At 41.1% G+C, this 20,137-nt stretch overlaps 1 protein-coding gene and 1 long non-coding RNA gene across 2 annotated transcripts in view; one reads left to right on the top strand and one right to left on the bottom strand.

Annotated features, from left to right (window-relative positions):
* The window catches only part of APOO (apolipoprotein O), a 70,422-nt gene that overhangs the window by 39,283 nt on the left and 11,002 nt on the right, over window positions 1-20,137 (bottom strand). Inside the window, exons 2-3 of the mRNA XM_054006020.1 lie at window positions 7,121-7,231; window positions 3,231-3,350 (exon numbers count right to left, since the gene is read on the bottom strand). Coding sequence (XP_053861995.1) covers window positions 3,231-3,350; window positions 7,121-7,231 — 231 coding nt within the window. The remainder of the gene's footprint in view (window positions 1-3,230; window positions 3,351-7,120; window positions 7,232-20,137) is intronic.
* LOC128824487 (uncharacterized) lies at window positions 10,107-13,284 on the top strand. The gene is made up of 2 exons (XR_008442480.1): window positions 10,107-11,202; window positions 12,969-13,284. It is a non-coding gene; the product is annotated as an uncharacterized LOC128824487 (long non-coding RNA).

Genomic DNA, 20,137 nt, shown 5'->3' with positions numbered 1-20,137 from the left:
ATTACTGATTTTGAACGCAGTTATTTTCTCTTTCACCGGACTAGATTATGACAAATTGGTATAACAGTATTCTTGGAGGATATGAGGGTTAAACACATACGGACGCCAATTTAATTCATGAAAAAGTGAATTAGTCAAGACGCTCAGTACTGGAGCTACCGATAGTTGTCCCAACTGCAGGAATAATTTTGAGACTTCTCCTGTACTGGAAGCACTCAGCTCATGAAGCAAGAATTCACAATGCTCTTATTCTTCAGCTATTGAGAAACTTAATCATACAAATGCACTGATGCCTGCCTTGACAGAAGAAGAACATCTTAATATTTACAGGGAGATACTGCACAAAACTACCTCCAGAGAGGTAAACAAATCAATAGGTAACACACACATGCCTAGAGTTAAAATGTAGAGAACAATCTTGCAATACCACTTAAATAATTTTACACCCTAAATTTCAGGTACAGGGAAATGAAAGCACTAAATTAGTATACTGGGTAAGGGAACAATATCTTTAGGGTTCTTATTTATTTTCAGCAGTAACAACAACCAAAATCTACCAGGGAGAAAGAGTTCACACGGGGTAGATTTAAGCATAAATAAATCAGTTTATGGGAGTTGGTTATGCTATCAGCTGGTACAAAAGAGCAAGGTCTAAAGATTTTATAGCATGTTAATAAAAGCCTGAACTTTTGTCATGCAGAGTATGATGCTCTCTGTTTTACAGCTTTAAATAGAAAAATTGTTTAAAAGGCTACTTTAACTAACAGTTAACAATTATCAAAGGCATAAAATGATATATGAATCTACTCAAAACTGGTTTTCATTTGTTTTCTGGATTAAAGCAATTTTTAAATATCTGAAAGAGCCACCCCAAAATGCTACTTTCTGTAACACAATGGGAGAAAAGCTCTTCTTGAGATCGAAGTCTGAATCAAGTCCCTAAAATTGTGCACTTTCCTTGCCTACTGTGTCAACTATGTCTGTTAAAAACACCACAGTATGGTGATACTACAGACAGGAAAGCTATCAGTCATGAATAAGTGTGTAATACATACAGCACCAGTGAGTCATACTATACAAATTATTACCATGTAAACAAAAATAAGACAGGGTAAGAGATTAACAGACCACAGAGCCTTACAGTACAGAGCAGTAAGTACTCTCAGTCAGTCCAACTGAATTTCCAGACAGGTCAGTCCTCTCTGAAGTTCCACTCCCAGCATGATGTTTACACTGGTTGTTCCAGGCAACCAATAGAACACAGGAATTTAAAGAGGTCAGACCCTGCATGTAAACAGCCATAAAAGCAGAAAGCCTTTCAGATCCCATTTAACATGGAAGCCCAGATACCACAGTAAAGGGTATGACACATCAGGGATTAGGTCAGTGTCAAATTGGAAAATCCATTTTATTTTGAAAAGGCCAGGTATTTCAACCTCCATTTTGATTGCCACCTTTAGCGTGGCATTGTTGGGCATCCATTTTGTAGCAGGGATTAGACAACTCAGTGGATAGACTGTCTAGCAAGCTGTGACAGAGCAATCAAGGACATTGGTTGTACCCTAGTGAAACAAAGATTAGCAACCAGCAGGCCAATGACTTTGAATGAGACTCTACCCAGAAGCCATGAAGGGGACAGCCACAGTTCAGACCCTGGAAATTCCCCAGGAGAAGAGCAGGGGCAAGAAATGCGTCAGAGGTTGTTTTAAAAAAAGGAACGTTCTAAGCAAAGGAGGCCATTCCTTTGTCATGTGCAGAACACTGGGCCAAGCATGAAGAGCTGTCTGGCCTAAGGATTGGACCGAATCCAGGGTTCAAAAATGTGGTGAGGTCAGGCTGAAGGGGACTGTGTTCAGGGGTTTGTCGTTTTCCCAAGAGCTGTAATTCTTGTGCTGTTTAAAAAGTAAAAGCATTTGTGACTAACACATTCTTTCACTAAGCCTACGTTCATTGCATTACTGACAGTACCGTCCCTAGGTGTGTAAGTAGGCTACCAGACCTCCCACAGATTGGTGGCCTTGGAGGTGTGACATTCTATGCTTAAAATTTGACCACGTAGATCATTTTTGCTACCACTGTTATATAATTGTAACAAATCTTGTACAAATTATGTCATGGGAGGTGTCAATGGAAAAGTTACGATTTGTTGAATGTGATTATCCTATTTGTACACATGTATTATTTTCATTTGCTTCTGCGTAACAACCAGGAGGTAGTTTACATCCGGTCTAGACAGCACATTGTGACTACAATATTCAAGTTGATGGCCCATCAACAAACACAATAGGTATGGAAGAAGCTTATCCCCACCTGATGGATTTTCCTGTCAATATTTTAGTCAGAATATAGGCAATGGCTCCTGCTTTGATTCATCGAAGCATGCAAGGGCATGTGACCAGCTTTAAGAGCCTGAAGGGCCTCCTTTTTTATATTATGCATCTGAAGAAGTGGGCTGTAGCCCACGAAAGCTTATGCTCTAATAAATTTGTTAGTCTCTAAGGTGCCACAAGTACTCCTGTTCTTTTTGCGGATACAGACTAACACGGCTGCTACTCAAACCTTTTTTATATTGTTGTTCAATCCTTTAACTTTTATTGTATAGAATTTAATTGTATTTGAGAGAATAACAGAAAATCTAGGTTCAAATGATCTGTACAGAGGACCACAATGCATTGCATATGTTATACAATTTCTATATTATACGATTTATTATGTACATTGCAGTATCTAACTTTCACGTTCCTTTTCCCTGCTAACAACCTACACAAAGATAGGGAAATTGAGGATTGATAGCAACTCTGCTATTTTTAAGGCAAGGAGAAATTGTTAAAAGCTTAAGAGCTAAAAGATTGGGGGGGGGGGGGGGGAAAGGTTTTTCCAGCTCAGACAAGGGAGATCAAGGTTGAGTTTAGAAGTTTGGGGGGGAAGGATTCTAAAGCTTTTTTTTTTATTATTATTTTGGCCAAAAAGGGGTACAAGATTTGGTGAAATACACCATGCACAATTGCAGACAGAAAGAACTATTTCTTTTTCCAGAAACACTTCCTAATGACTAAAATATCTTTAAATATTCAGACCCCTCAGAGATGTCTTTCTACTAAAAAGAAAAAAAAGAAGCAATTCACTAATTCAGATCAAGACAGGTTTTAATATCCTGTCATAAGCAAAATCCTCAATCGTCCTTAACTATGGAAACATATCAGTACTTCCGTAAGATAAAACTGCTATACCTGACACCAAGATGTATATGGCTCCACAGAATGCCGCAGATATGAGATCCCCTTTTCCAACTGGGTTTGTGGTTCCTCCACATATTTAGATTCATGAGTTGGACAGGAGTAGAGTGAAAGCTGTGAATATTTGCAAACAAGAGGTTAAAAAGGTAGACTTGTACAAGAAGGTCCTCAGGGCCGGAGCTGTATAATTCAACCGTGCCTAGCGCAAAGTAAATGATACTACAAGACAATAATAAATAAATAAAAATACAGTCAAGCTGTGAGAACGCTATGTGAATTAAAGAATAATTACACATCATGAGGAGAGCATTACTAATTGCTCCTCTGTTCAGCCAAACAAATTGATGGCTAATCCAACTACAGGTTTAGAACATCAGACTCATTTGGTCCCAAAAAAATCACATACATAATTGTGAGAAGTGTTTTCTATACTTAATCAGCAATATTGGTTCTCAGCGTTTGTATTAAGTGTACTAGATCTTAGAGCAGTCATTTTCTATATTTACCCAAGCCATTATTAAAGACTTTAAGTAGTTTTTAAATTAACAGTCTGGTGGGCTTTTTATTTAGCAGAGAATTTGAGATTTACAGAAAATTGTACTATGTCTGGGATGTTGCAATTGTTACCTTCAGTAGTAATGGACAGCATTAGCAACACTGTTGTGAATGACATAGGTGGGACATCTAAAGAAGTAGTATTTACATAATGAAGACACACCTAATGTCATTAGTAAGACTATGATTTAGTCACAGGTATTTTTAGTAAAAGTCACGGACAGGTCACGGCAATAACCAAAAAGTCTCAGCCAGTGACCTGTCCGTGACTTTTACTAAAAATACCCCAACTAAATCTTAGGTGCTGGGGAGGAAGAGGTGCTCCAGTGGATGCTACTCCTCCTCCGGGCGGGCAGCGGTCCGGGGCGCTGTTGCAGCTCCTGGACCACTGCTCTGGGGCAGCGTCCGGGACCACTTGCCTGGGGCCACTGGAGCAGTGGCTGGTGCGGCTGGCCCCAGGGCTGCACCAGCCGCTCAGGCCATGGCACCAGCCCTGCGGAAGTCACAGAATCCAGAACTTCCCTGACCTCTGTGAAAGACTCACAGCTATAGTAATTGGATATTAGCCTTTAAAAAAAAGTGTCAACTTGTCACACTACCTGAAGACTGATATCTTAATACTCTTTCTATTTTACATGCTATTGTCGAGTTTTGTTTATTTTCTTAAATATGAGCTGCAGAAGTTTTGGCAGATATTTACAACCAGTTAACTGGAATGCATGCAAGAAAATGCATATATAATTAGTACTCTCTTAAACAAAGTATGACAACTTATTTTTCTAAAGCAATAAGAAACATGAACTGCAGATTTGCTGACATAATACACAAGCAACTTGACAGTCATTTCATTCTAAATCTTAAGTTCAGTTCCTCATAATACTCTCCAATAAGTTCCTTTTTAGGTTGACATTTCTCATCCCTAGTGTTACTCCAAAACTACTTTTATTTAAGCTCTTTAAATTTCAACAAACCAAAAGCCGTTTTTAGTTGTAGGAAAGAAAAATACTTTTGACATTAAAGAATTATTAGAGTGCAAAATGTTCTTAAAAAAAAAAAATTAAGTGAATGCAACATGTAACAGTAGCCAAATCTTTACTTGAAAGATCCACACTCCAGGCTGGAGCAGGACAGCGTGGGCAACTATAACTAATTCTTAAAATAAACACTCTCCAATATGTCTTTTGGTTACATCTTAAAGTATTAGAGCTACTGATGGGTTCTCAGGAACACTGAGGTTTGCTGTATAACAGGGGTTCTCAAACTGGGGGTTGGGACCCCTCAGAGGGTCACGAGGCTATTACATGGGGGGTCACGAGCTGTCAGCCTCCACCCGAAATCCCGCTTTGCCTCCAGCATTTATAATGGTGTTAAATATGTAAAAGAGTGTTTTTAATTTCTAAGGGGGGGAGAGGGGGTCGCGCACACAGGCTTGCTATGTGAAAGGGGTCACCAGTACAAAAGTTTGAGAACCACTGCTATATAGTGTTATGAGCTGGGTTAAACCTTGTTGCAATTGATGTGTGAATGCACCCTTCAATTAAGATAGATGTTAGAGACAAGGGGTCTCTTTGAAATAAGGCATAATGAAGTCTGCCCAGAAACTAGCACCATGTACATGGACGGTTCCACGGGGTATTGTTCTGACTAGTTACAGGTGTCCGTGGAAAACAGTGCAAGCTGGATGACTGGAGGTAGAAGGGGAGACAAGAAACAAAAAGATTCCGAAGAGGGCAAGAAAGCCAAGCACCAGTTTAAGCACAGAGTGACTCCTGGAGAAGCCTGAAGAGATCTTTTGGGTCTGGTGCTGTCTAAACAGACTTGGGGCTCTAAGCAAAGAAGCTACCCCCTGGTTTGTTGTGTTCCCCATGCATTTGGAGATTAAAATACCTCTCTTGCAATCCAAAGCTTCTACACTGTGTTAAATCAAGTTATGTGTGGGTTGCAAATGGGCTGGAGGGAGTTTCACAGCACAGCTTTTTCAGTTAAATTGAGCAAGACTAATGGACTAGACACTGTGGTGGTCAGCACTATAGAAAGCCCTAAGATAAGTACATTCCTTGTGAACAAGATGGCATCAAAGAATATATCAGATTCCATGATCAGTTTCTATTCCCAACTGAACAACTTACCAGGGCCGCCCAGAGGATTCAGGGGGTCTGGGGTCTTCGGTGGTGGGGGGCCCCCACCGCCGAATTGCTGCCGAAGACCCGGCATTTCGGCAGCGGGTCCGGGAGCGTAAGGACCCCCCGCCGTGGGTCTTCAGGGCACTTCGGCGGCGGGTCCCAGGGCGGAAGGACCCCCTGCAGCCGAATTGCCCTCAAAGACCCAGAGCGGAAGAAGCTCCGGGGGCCCGGGCCCCGCAAGAGTTTTCCGGGGACCCTGGAGTGAGTGAAGGACCCCGTTCCAGGAGCCCCGAAAAAAACTCTCATGGGGGCTCCTGTGGGGCCCAGGGCAAATTGCCCCCTTTGCCCCCCCCCGGCGGCCCTGCAACTTACAAGGCCTCAAATTTTGACTAACTATTCAGATTTAAAAAAAAAAAAAAAAATTAACGGCCAATCCATTCGCAGCTTTAGTATATAAACAAATAGTTTTTAGTAACCGTTATCCAGATGAATGCATAACTAAAGTGCCCATAGGCTGTTATTTCTGTAACCCTGCTTTTCACCCTGATTTTTTTTTTCTGTTGTTGTTCATTGCGTTTTATCCATATTTAAGCCCTGATCCTTCAGTGCAAAGTCTGGGGATCCCTGTACACATGTAGAATTACAAGCTAATAGGTTGCATTGCAGGATTGTAAACCAGAGAGGGCAGGGAGCATGTTTCATCTCTACAGTGAATGATAAATACAGTTGTATTTTAAGAGACAAGCTTTTGGCTTTGTTGCTTTACGTAAGCCAACAGAACACATCATATAAATAGCACATAGTGTCTGCTGGAGAAAAAGCAGGAGATAAAGACATTCCTGTGGATTAGATATACTAGTATGGGCAGCTTTCTTAGGACAGAGAGCTACTCAACCAAAAATATTTTATTAGAGGTTTTCAGATATGGAAAAATACTACAGTATTTTGTACATGAGCAAGTCTCAAAATGTCAAACAGACCTCAAAACATATAGTTAGGAAAGTAAAAGCAGAGTTTATGGACTTTTCCATTGCAAGTTTAAATTAATTATTCTTTTGTCCTTGTAATATGAAGACAGCCATGCAAACATTTTTGCCCTCCCAAAATAAATGATCTTACTCTGTTAGACACGTGCTTCTTAATTTGCTAACATAACTCCACCGTCACCAAAACACTATGAATGCAACCAGAATGGTAGGGTCTTACCTCATCAATTTTTAACAACTCTTTTTTTGGAGTTTCCTTCTCAGAGGATGAAGCATATACTTGGATGGACAGCAAGCTCAGGCTAGCAGGTGCAGCCCCCAGACGTATTACCTAAACACAATATATGATTATACATAGTTTATGCACTCAGCTAGAAACACGTTAGACAAGTATGTTTGAATACTTTCCATACAGAGAGCTATATGCACAGCACATATAAATCTGAGTTGTGGTCAGAGGCAGGGCGTACTAGCACTGAAGAATGCAACATACTCAACAGTAAGAGCCAAAATACTCAGAAAATCAAGTGTAGAGTTGAATGGCACAATATCTAGGAGTGTATATTTCCTGCATTTTCACCTCATAAGATTCCCCCCCCCCCCCCCCACACACACACACGCTTGAATTACAAATTATGGCCAAATTTTGAATTGTAAATACCTGAAGCTGTGCTCATAAATTCATAATTCACCCAATTTTACTGAAGTTGGGATTTGGAGGGGTCATCACATTTCCTCCAGTAGAACCTGCTCAGCACCCATAAAAGACGGCCCACTTCTACTACGGTGCCAAAATATGAAAGTTCTGACGTATAATCCCAGCCATCTCAGTGACTCAGAAGTACCGCCTACCTACACTCACATGGGAGCCTTGAATTAAGATGCTACAGACTGCTTAATTTATAAAGAGAGAGGTGCCATGGCTCAAGCAATTTTTTTTACTTTCATAACTGACGCAGCAAGCTCAGAGTGCTGGGGCTATGAACTGCCAAGCCTAGAGGTGCCGGGGTTCAGCCCTGGCACAAATTAAGCACTAGCAACAGAGGTGATGTTGCCAGGTTCAAGTAAGAAGGAAAGACTATTGTATCTGAATACATAACAAGACTACCATCTTGAAAGCAGATATCTTTCCCATTTCCAGGATATGTGCTGCAATGCATCTTTTAAATAGACAGCAAAGAGTGAGGGAGTTTAAAACAGAAACAAATTGAATATGTGGCCACTCAAGACGACTGTGAATTGAAACTGGGAGCAAGGAAGACATTTTTCCAAGAGTTATTTGCCCCCACAACTCGCCCAAAACAAGAGGTTTAATCCAAAAAAGCCAGTTAACCCATACGAGAGCCTTCCATACATACAGTACTTTTCACAAATAAACTTGGGGCTGGTCTACACATGAAGTTGCACTGGTATAGTATAATTAAAGATGTTATGTTGCACCAATTTAGTTAAACTAGTGACATGTTTATGTTTTAATAATGGTGATTATAGCAGCCCTTAGTAATAGTGCAAATGCCTTAGATCAGAGGTGGACAAACTACGGTCCGCAGGCCACATCCAGTCTGTGGGCCCCTCCTGCCCGGCCCCTGAGCTCCTGGCCCAGGAAGCTGGCCCAGTGCTCTCGGCGGCGGGGCTCTTGCAGAGCTGCGGCCTGACCCAGTGCTCTGTGCTGCGCGGTGGCATGGCTGACTCCAGCCGGGCGGCACAGCTGCCTCTCCTGGTGCTCTGGTGCTCCAGGCAGCACAGTAAGGTGGCAGGGAGCAGGGGGAGTTGGATAGAGGGCAGGGAAGTTCGGGGTGGTAGTTAGGGGGAAGGAGTGTGGATGGGGGGCAGGGCGGTCAGAGGACAAGGAACAGGGGGGTTGAATGGGGGCAGGGGTCCTGGGGGGGGGGCAGTCAGGAATGGGAGGAGGGGTTGGATTGGACGGCGGGGGGCAGTCAGGGAACAGGGAGAGTGGATAGGGCAGGGATCCCCAAGGGACCATCAGGGAATGGGGGGGTTGGATGGGGCAGGAGTCCCGGGGGGGCATCAGGGGGCGAGAAGCGGGGAGGGGGTGTTAGATAGGGGGCAGGGGCCAGGCCACGCCTGGATGTTTGGGGAGGCACAGCCTCCCTTAACTGGCTCTCCAAACAATTTCAGAAACCCGATGTGGCCCTCAGGCCAAAAAGTTTGCCCACCCCGCCTTAGAGGCATGTTCCTCACCTCTGTCACAGCTGGTACACTTTCTTATCTAAAAATTCAACCACCAATTATGTAGAGAATATGTACTTATTTTACTTACACACACACACACAGTGTTTTTAAACCAAATTTCTTCCATCACGTCAGAGACTGCGTGCTGACTAAGTACAGTTTAAGTTTGAAGATTTTTATTTATATAAATAAAACAAATGATAGCAGCAACTGTTTTTTAATTATCCACATACCAGATAACAGGGCAAACTGATAGACACCATGGCCCCCAGCAGAAGGCAGCTCACCAGGATTGAGTGCAGTGGAACAAGCCATATGTGACTCTTGGTCTGCCATGTGGTCTAGAGCTGGCTGGCACTGCCCTAAGTGAATGTAGGATCAGCCCAGAAGAGGCCAGAGCTAGACACGGTAGGAAAGGGGCTGAATACCAAGCAAGGTCTGCATGAGAATCTCCTGTCCACCACTTGAGAAATAAAGTTCCTCTATACCGGGGATAGCAACCGTTGGCACGCAGCCCACCAGGGAAAGCCCATTGGCAGGCTGGGCCAACTTGTTTACCTGCTGCGTCCGCCGGTTCAGCCAATCGCGGCTCCTGCTGGCTGCGGTTCGCCGCTCCAGGCCAATGGGGGCTGCAGGAAGCGGCACGGGCTGCCACCACTTCCCACAGCCCCCATTGGCCTGGAGCAGCGAACCGCAGCCAGCAGGAGCCGCGATAGACCTGTGGACGCGGCAGGTAAACAAACTGGCCCGGCTCGCCAGGGGGCTTAACCTTTGGCACACGGCCTGCCAAGGTGCCGATCTCTGCTCTATACCAAGGTCAATACACCCTTCAGCATAGCTGGTCTGCAAGGGGGAGAGGAACGCAAATTGGATGCATCTGTAACAACGGGGGTGAACCTGGCACACTGTATTTTGTGATCCAACATCTCAAAATAGAATCTTATCAAACTTCTTAAAGCTTTTTACTCATGTGCCAAGACATATCATGTGAGAACTAGCTCATAGGATCATGTATTTTTCAGGAAGTTTTAAGTGTTTGAAGGAGAAGGTGGGGGGAGGAGGAGGAGGATAGAAAAAAAAAAGAACTGTTGCTTACAATGAAAGTGCTTTATCAGCCATAACTAGTGCCTTGCTAGCACAGCTCTATATAAAAACAATACTCTTGCCAGAACCATGAACTCTGTTACACAGCAGAGCAAAGATGTGACCTACTTTGTTAATAAAAAACATTTGCTTAAGCTAACAAGAAGCCTTTACATACACATTAATAGGCCTTGACGAGAATATTTAACTAATGATTAATTCTAGGGTCTATTTTTTCTGGGCTACTTGGAAGCTGAATGTTATTTTTATTTTACTGCAAGCCTGTTTTGCCACTAAATCAGACAAAAATCCAAAGTGCAATTTCATTTGTAAGTACTCCTTCAGGAAAGTTATATCCATTGGGATTTTTCAATAATAGTTTTTCCAAAACCATAATGAACAGTTCAAATATTTAAAGTTAGCATATGTTTCACACAAAGTAGTAAAAAACTAAACTGTTTTACTGTGATAGCTACTAAACCATGAACTACACTTCAAAGAAGTCAGTAATTAGGAATAAACTCCTTTGTGATATAAAACTTAAAAAATGCAACTCCAAAATGGTTCTCCACTTCTCTGGTAAGCTATGCACAAAATCTATTTTTCCTCTATTTAGCATGTGCAGATACAATGTTTGTGCCTTCAATCCAATCTCCTCTGCAATGAGTCTTCATTGTAGAAACATCCCATATCTATACAAAAACAAGCTGCTTTCACTGAATTATCTTTCAATTTCTTAACGACAACTCCAATGTAAGAAAACAAATTAATAATCTACTGTACTGTTAGGCAACAGACCAAAGTTTAAACAAGTAGTTATGTATTTATAGAAGAGAAAAATCAGTATTTAAATTTTCAAGTAGTCTTCTTACTTCTTTTGGAGAAAAACCTCATTGACTATTATTTCCAGATTGTTCGAGGTTTCTCTTTTCTGCAGTATCTTATTACAACAGAAAAAATAATTTAGAAAAGAAAACACATGGATGCGAGCTATCGGGACTTCAAAGGAACTTGGAATTAAGAAGAGTAAGTAGGAGTATTACCACTCTTTCTTTGTTAAGAAATTAGATTATGTAGCCATAACCAATGGAGCAAAAGTATTAAATCTAGTATAGTAGATTTAAGTAGAACTTCAAAAGTTATGAACATCTTGGGAATGGAGGTTGTTCATAACTCTGAACAAAATGTCATGGTTGTTCTTTCAAAAGTTTACAACTGAACATGGACTTAATACAGCTTTGAAACTGTATTATGCAGAAGAAAAATGCTGCTCCCCCCCCTTTTTTTAGTAGTTTCATTTACTACAGTACTTTATTTACTGCCCCCCCCCCCTTTTTTTTTGGTCTCTGCTGCTGCCTGATTGCATATTTCTGGTTCCAAATGAGGTGGGTGGTTGACTGGTCGGTTCGTAACTCCCAGGTTCTACTGTAATTTTTTTTATTTTTAAAGTGATGTATAAAAAGTCTCACTCAAGTATATATTATATGGCTCCATTCCAGCACATCTCAGTTCTCAAATAAGAATCAGTATTTATAGGGGTACACACAGACAGAGCAAGGGAGTTAGATTTATTTTTCATACTGTAGTAGTACCAGAAGTGCACCAGGCACTTTCAACCGGGTGTTTTTGTTCTCATTATAAAATAAACAAACTAATTTAAGCTACAAGACTATATTACTCTTCCACTTCTAAAGAGAAGGCACCCTTCAAGTCACAGCAACACTGTAATGGCCCTATACATCAATAAAGTTTGTACCACACAAAACCATTGCTAAAAGATGTTTTATATGTATAGAAACTTTATTTACTTTAGATCATGAAAGGTTAGCTTGTCCCATTTTCCGTTTTCAGAATTTACTTTAGAATCTGATTTTGTAATACTGTACTAAGAATAATTCCTAACTTATCTATTTTAGAAAGCATTCTGATATTAATTGTATCTTCGACTTGCGTCACTCTTACTGCTATTCAGTGGGTAGCAAAAAAAGATTGCATAAGTGCACAGATTTTCTCCAGCCAATGCTCTGTATTTTTATAGCTGACAAAAAAATAAGTGACGCTTGTTGCTTTTGCAAATTGTGAGCAGAGTTCAGCTTTATTTGTAGAGCAAACTACATCAGCAAACTGGTGGAGGAATGCTATCATATTTCATCTTGCATTGTTTTGTTTTACTTTCTACTGTCTCAAAAATATTTAACAATTCAAAAAATTCCCATAGGAAAATAAATCCTATTCTGTCTCACAAGATAAACAGGAAAAAGGAGCTAAGGGATAAAGTGGAGCTTTTTTCTCTGATGATTTCTTCTATGTAAATTTCCTAGGGCTTTTCTACACAAACACTTATTAGTGTGGGGCAAGCTGGAGTGTAAATCTACCCCACACCAGCCTGCCACATATTAAGGGTCTGTGTGGACCCTGCTGCTGCACACTAAATGTTCCCTAGTACTCTTTGATCTAACGGTCCCATTTCAAACAGGGTAGATTAAAGTACACTAGAGAACTATTAGTGCAGGGCAGCAGGTTTCACATGAACACAGTGCACTGCAGGGTATTGCAGTGTACAGTGGAGTCGCATCTTACGCGGGGGCTTAGGTTCTAAAGTCAGCGTGTAAGGAGAAAATTGCATTCAGTCAAAATTACCCTTGAAAATCCCTTAAATTGCCCATAAAGTATAGTATACTGTACATACAACCCTGTACAGTAATATGTAGAATGTATACAGTAATGTACAGTATATAATAAAGAGTACATATGCAAAATATAATTTTACAGTATTGTATTTTTAATTACAGGGTGTAATTACAGGGGGTGGTCGGGGCTTGATGTCGATCCAGGAGACGGAGGTGATGGAGACCTTGGGTGATGGAGAACGAGTCGTAGACTAAGTGGTTCAGCTCGAGAAGTTAATTGCGTAAGCTCATCTCCTGCTGGTTGTTTTTCTTTGAAAAACATGGTGATTGGCAACTGTTGCTGTTGTCTCTTGAGCTGCTCAAACATTTCTTGATACGGTCTCAAATCATCTGTAATACTATGTGTGATTTTGAGGCTTCGTTCCATAGAGGGATCGTATTCAGAAATTAAATCATTAAAGTATTTCGCTGCTTGAAACACTTCAGCAAATTTATGAAGATTCCAACTTGCTGGCTCTTCCTGTTCGCGGTCATCATCGTCGTCTTCTGTGGACGATTTTATCAGTTCCTTTAACTCTTCGCTAGTCAATGTTTCTCTATGGCTCTCAATTAATTCTTCAATTTCTTCCTCAAGGATGTCGACAAAGCCATCACCACTCACTTGCCTGGCCACCTGAACAATGCGTTTCACTTCTTTTTTAATGGTCAGGAAACCCTTAAAATCATTCACACATTCTTACCATAGATTTAGCCAACATGCATTGACTGTTTCAGGCTTGATTGCATCCACTGCCTGTTTAATATAAGTGATGCAATCGGCAATGTTAAAGGACTTCCAACACTCCATCACATTAAGATTGGGATCAGCATTCATAGCGCTACATATCCGTGTGAACGTAAGCCTCGTGTACGTGGCCTTGAAACATTGAATCATGCCTTGGTCGAGAGGTTGGAGGGTGGAGGTGGTATTGGAGGGGCGGGGGGGGGGGGGGGGAAGACAACTTCAACGTTGTTGTGTGCAAACTGGTGTGCCGCAGGGTGGCCAGGAGCATTGTCTACGATCAGCAACACTTTAAAGTCAAGTCCTTTCTCTTTGAGGTACCGCTTGACCTCTGGAAGGAAACATTTGTGGAACCAATCCAGAAATAATGCTGCCGTCACCCAAGCCTTTTTATTTGATTGCCAGAACACAGGCAGGAGATTTTTGTTCTTGACTTTTAGGGCACGGGGATTTGCAGCCCTGTAGAGCAAGCCCGGCTTTATTAAATGCTTTTATTAAATGGCTTGTCTTTCTGATTTTGAAATGTAAGTGCGGTTGGGCATTTTTTTCCAAAAGAGCCCAGTCTCGTCAGTATTAAAAACTTGTTCCGGAAGATAGCCCTTTTCTTCTATGATTTTCTTTAATTGTTCGGAGTAGGCTTTTGCTGCCTCTTCATTGGCAGATGCAGCTTCACCAGTAGTCTGCACGTTTTTGAGGTTGAAGCGGTTCCTAAAACTGTTAAGCCAACCTTGGCTGGCTTTGAATTCCTTCTCATCAGAAGGCTGTCCCTCTTCGGCAGGAGGTTTGAACAGCGCATAGAGGCTAAGAGCCTTTTCTCGCAACGTGTTGCCATCGATAGGCACACGTTTACGGTTCATGTCTTCCAGCCATAAGTTTAATGCCTTTTCAGTCTTCACTAAAGTCTTATCACGCACCTGGCTCGTCACCTTAGCAGTTATTGGAGCACTTGATGCCACGGCTTGACGAATTTCTCTCTCTCAAATCTTGATGGCATGGATGCTAGATTCATTGTGGCCATATTTACGCACCACGTTGGAGACCAACATACCGTCTCCCAATAAGTCCAACACAGTCAGTTTTTCCTCCAGCATTGGAACAGGTCGCTATTTCTTTGGTTGAGCACCAGATGAAGTAGTTGGCTTGTGTTTAGGGACCATGTTGTACGAAAAATACGTATCTTTAAATGCTAGAATCACACTCAGCGCGGCTAGATGATCATACTATGAGAGGCACACGGGAACTGAGACCGACTGAGGGAACAGCAGATTCACGTCTCCCATCTCACGCTCACTCCGGGGCATATGCTCATTGAGTGGAATGGTGGGTGGAATCGCTCACACTATTTACAGGTATCTTGTTGTTTTTCTTTTTTTTGCCGAGTGCTTATAGTTGAATTTGCATAAGTTAAATGCGCGTATGATGTGACTCACCTGTACATTTGTACTCCAGCAAATCATATGTTCATATAGACAAGCCCCAAATGCTGCTGGATTGCCTGTGTTTTTTTTGTTTTTTTTAAACTGTCAGGATCTCAAATGCATTCATAATGAAGGGTCGGCAATCACTGCCCTAGTACACAGAGAAGGTGTTCTTTCCCTCTTGTATCCTTGAGTACAAATACCAAGAAGAAACAACTGGCCATTTCCCCATTGCCTGAAGTCAGGGGGTTGATTTTAGGCACTGGGATTTGCCCACCTGTGATGAGCCAGATACTCCATCATCATCTACCATGGATGTATCACACTTCCTCTAACTTAAACATCTGTACTAGCCACTGTAAGAGAGGATACTGAACTGGATGCACCATCATGTGACCTAATATGGCAGATCCTATGTTCCTAAAATAGCCCTTCAAACATTCGTTTTCTTCACTGAGATTGGTGTGTCATTATAGCGTCCTCTACTGGCACTGGCTCCCCCTATAAACAAATTCTGCAAGATATATTTTAAAAGAAAACTGCTAACTCTTACAAACAAAATAAAACAGACAAATAATTGAATGGCCAAGAGTGTAACATAAATTAAATGCTATTTATGCGTACACTATACATATTACTGTACAGTGTTGTATATACAAAACCATGTACAGTATACTATACTTTATGGGCGATTTAAGGGATTTTTTTTTTTTTTTTTTTTTTTTTTACAGACAGCCCCCGAACCTGAAGCAAATACTCACCGGTAACTACACACCACACAACAGAAACACTAACCCAGGAACCAATCCCTGAAACAAACCCCGTTGCCAACTCTGTCCACATATCTATTCAAGGGACACAATCATAGGACCTAACCACATCAGCCACACCATAAGGGGCTCGTTCACCTGCACATCTACCAATGTGATATATGCCATCATGTGCCAGCAATGCCCCTCTGCCATGTACATTGGCCAAACCGGACAGTCTCTATGCAAAAGAATAAATGGACACAAATCAGACATCAGGAATTGTAACATTCAAAAACCAGTAGGAGAGCACTTCAATCTCCCTGGACACTCAATAACAGACTTAAAAGTGGCCATTCTTTAACAAAAACAAAACAAAAACAAAAAAAAACCCTTCAAAACAGAAACTTCAATGAGAAACTGCAGAAATGGAATTAATTTGCAAACTTGACACCATCAAATTCGGCCTGAATAAAGACTGGGAATGGCTGGGTCACTACAAAAAAGGAAAATTTCCCCCAGTTGATATTCACCCCTTCTTGTCAACTGCTGGAAATGGGCCACATCCACCTTGATTGAATTGGCCTCATTAGCACTGATCCCACCCACTTGGAAAGGCAACTCATCTTTTCATGTGCTGTATATTTATACCTGCCTACTGTATTTTTCACTTCACGTATCTGATGAAGTGGGATATAGCCCACGAAAGCTTATGCCCAAATAAATGTGTTAGTCTCCAAGGTGCCACAAAGTCGCCTCGTTGTTTTTATTATAATCTTATGACACAAAGTTTGTGTTCTACAATTACATGTAAATTAGAGATCAAATCTGGTGTTGCAAGCAATTAAGTCTACTGAGACTGTGGGCAGGAAGTGATTATGTAAAGACAAAAGAGAAAAAAAAAACAGCAGTTCAACATGTGATATGAATCTAACCAATGAAAAATAATTTCTAGTTTAGCTGCTGTAAATTTATCAACATAGTACAGTTTGCTCAGCTTTGGACTTGAGAATTTTGTCCTAAAATACCCAAGAAAGTTTATTTTTCCTTTAATTATCACTAGTTTCTTCATTTATATACAATGTAACAAAGTCTTAAAACAAGTGGTTTGATCTAGTGTAATAATTTAATTGGAAACAAACTATATACATTTTACATTATCTTTGTTTTTCTAACAGACAATAACTGGCAATTCTTTCTTGTCCTAACTGTAAAGCTACAACTAACAAAATATCATGCAGGCATATTAGCCAAGAGCAAATGGTCTCCTTAGAAAATAAAAGCACCGAATAAATGTTAACAGTTTTTAAAACAAAACCACATACTCTATAAGTATCTAAAGACTTAAATATTCCAAAGTTTGGAAATAGCACGTGTATTCTGAGAAATGAAGAACAGACAGCAATGGAAATGCATGAATTTAAGAAGCAGAAAACCTCAACAGCACAGCATATTTTTTTCAGAAGTTTAAAAACGCCTACTACTGTGTACACCCTAAACCACTTTGAACCAGTACTGAATGTAGATAACTAGAAGGAACGAAAATGTGATTAAAATATTAATGTGTATTTAGTATTTTTGTGCTGTTTATATTTTAATATAGTCGGTAAAGAAAGCTCAAGGGTAACAGTAATTAACTTTGAGTAGTGAAATTAAAAATCAGTCTGAGCCTGAATCATGACAACTCAAGAAGTTGTTTTCACAGTGAAAAGCAACAGCAAAATAACATGCTGTTAAAAGCGTACAGATAATTCCAATCTATCAGAGCTTTTGACTGTAAACAACTGGAATTCAAACAAAAATTAACAAGTTATCACCCACAACACCTCAATTTTCTGGAGTGAATTTTACGAGTGATTTTACAATTAAGGCTTTCACTTTTAATGCCAACTTTGCTTATTATCATCACTTGGAACTATGTGGCATATACAGCAGAACCTCAGAGTTACGAACACCACAGGAATGGACGTTGTTCTTAACTCTGAACAAAAGGTTATGGCTGTTCTTTCAAAAGTTTACAACAGAACATTAACTTAATACAGCTTTGAAACATTACTATGCAAAAGAAAAATGCTGCTTTCCCTTTATTTTTTTAGTAGTTTATGTTTAAAACAGTACTGTCCTGGATTTGCTGCTGCTTTTTTTTGGTCTCTGCTGCTGCGTGATTGAGTACTTCTGGTTCCAAATGAGGTGTGCAGTTGACCAATCAGTTTGAAACTCTGGTTTCATAACTCTGAGGTTCTAATGTACTGAAAAATACAGTTTATAAAGGGAAATTAGTGCAAATCATCCATTCAAATGGCTGTAAAATTCAAAGTCCCCACTTGACTTGGTGTGAATAGAGCTGGTCAGGAATTTTCTGACAAAACAGGTTGTCATCAGAAAATGCCACTTTGTCAAAACCAAAATGTTTTGGAAAAGTATCTGTTTCATGGAATCATAGAAATGTCGGGCTGGAAGGGATTTTGAGTGGTCATCTAGTCCGACCCACATACACTGAGGCAAGATATTAAACCTAGGCCTCCCTGACAGATATTTGTCAAACCTGTTCTTGGATCGCATTGACTCAGATTGCATTGGATAGGTGAGGGGCAGCCTGTAAGTCCCCCTCCCCAACAGTCCGTGCAGCTGCTTAGAGGGGGTATAGCGAACTCTTGTGATGGTAGTTGAGGGTTCTGGCAAGCCAAGGTAAAGGATTTTTGGATAAATAAAGAAAGAAGAACCAGGGCCCATACCAGGTGCAGGGGTCAACCTGGGATGAGATTAAAAAGGAAATGGAGGCAGTGTTAGGGGACCCAGAGGGATGCGGGATGGCTGAGGAGCCCACCCTCCTTTGGTATATGGGTAGTGGAAGAAGGTCCCTGCCCATTGGGACTGAATGCCTTCCAGGGAAAGGAGGCACTTCAGTCCACTTGTGAGAGGTTTGAAGTAGGGGCAGCATTATGGGAAGCTGCCAGTAATCTTTCAAATTTGGTGCTGTTTCAGCAAGGGCTGCTGAAGGGTTGTAAATTAGTTGGGGTGGTTAAAGATGATTTGGCACAACAGGGTTTAGAGTCAGAAGCAGAGTTAACAGACCACCTAGAGACAGGAGCTTGGACTTGGTCCTGGAGGAGTGGAGGAAAAAAAGAAAAGGTTTCAAAGTGAAAAATGGCAGGGTTTGCAGGAGCAGGTAACAACCCCCATTCTTCTCCCAGAGCTAGGCTGGCAGCCTGGGGGTAAAGGTTCACAACTGTTTCAACCCGGGGAGCCCACTCTTGGTTCAGAGCTAACTATATCCTTATCTTCTTTTTCTCAGTTTACTTAATTTGCTGCTGGTAGCCTATACTTTAAACTGACCTGACAGGCTTCATTGGTTTCTTTCCACTTCTTTCTCCTCTGCTCTCCCTGCCTTTCCACACTTTTATTTTTCAGAAGTTTTAATGGAGGGTACACTTTGGATACTTATGCGAAATGTTTTTGTTTTTTTTGTTTTGTTTGGGACAAAGTATGACAGAGGTCTGCTATATTCCACTGGAATTTTTTGGAGTAAAAGATGTTTTACTGCCTTTTGAACAGTCTCAAGGTAAAGACAGCACAGGTTAAGGCAGCTGTGTGGCAATAATTGTACTTGGTGGCTGAGATGTTACAGACAAATTGCACTACCTTAAAGAACTAAATGTAGTAGTAAGTGATTTAAAGAAGTAAGTGAAAAGTTACAAATACCTTTTGCAAAAATTGATAATACAGGGTTTGGAGGAAAGCAAACATTTGGGAGTTGTGGAAATGGTAAAAGGTAAGAGTTGTGGTATTACAAGAAGCAAGTTTTTGGTTTGATAATAAAACCCAGTTATATAAATGTAACTGTATGTGCAACTCTGTGCAGTCACATTGGATGGAAGCTTGGTAATTAAATTATACCAGGGGGTCAGGTAGAGTGGCTACTACCACCACTATGCTTCTGTCCCCAGAAGCCTTTACAGCTATTCTGAGGGAAAATGGGCCCTTTTCCCACAAAAATGGTCTATAAGGGACTGCTGCAGGCAGCAGGCAGAGAAATAATCTGATCAAAATTATTTGACTATTGGGTAATGTAATCAAAATCACTAAAGGAATGTCAGGGGTTTCTACTGGAACTTAACTTGACTGCCCCTGGCTGTCTCTGGTTGTACAAGATGGGAGTGTAATCAAGGTAAAGTAATCACAGTGCAAGGGATGTTAGGCAAAAGATAATTTTGTGTGCGCACACAGGAAAAAGAAAAGGAAAAGGGGAGCAATGATGGGAACACTGAGCCTTGGGGTGGCTCTGGGGAATTGGTTTGTCGCTTTGGTGGGGGTGCATGAAAACTCTGTGGGCACGGGGGGAGGCAGTTACACCTTGTGTAGAATTAATATGGCTAATATAAT

Source organism: Malaclemys terrapin, chromosome 1, assembly GCF_027887155.1.
Source record: "Malaclemys terrapin pileata isolate rMalTer1 chromosome 1, rMalTer1.hap1, whole genome shotgun sequence".
In the NCBI taxonomy this organism is placed as follows: Eukaryota; Metazoa; Chordata; order Testudines; family Emydidae; genus Malaclemys; species Malaclemys terrapin.
Note: the sequence above shows the minus strand (reverse complement) of the source record. Positions and strands in the feature narration are given on the sequence as shown.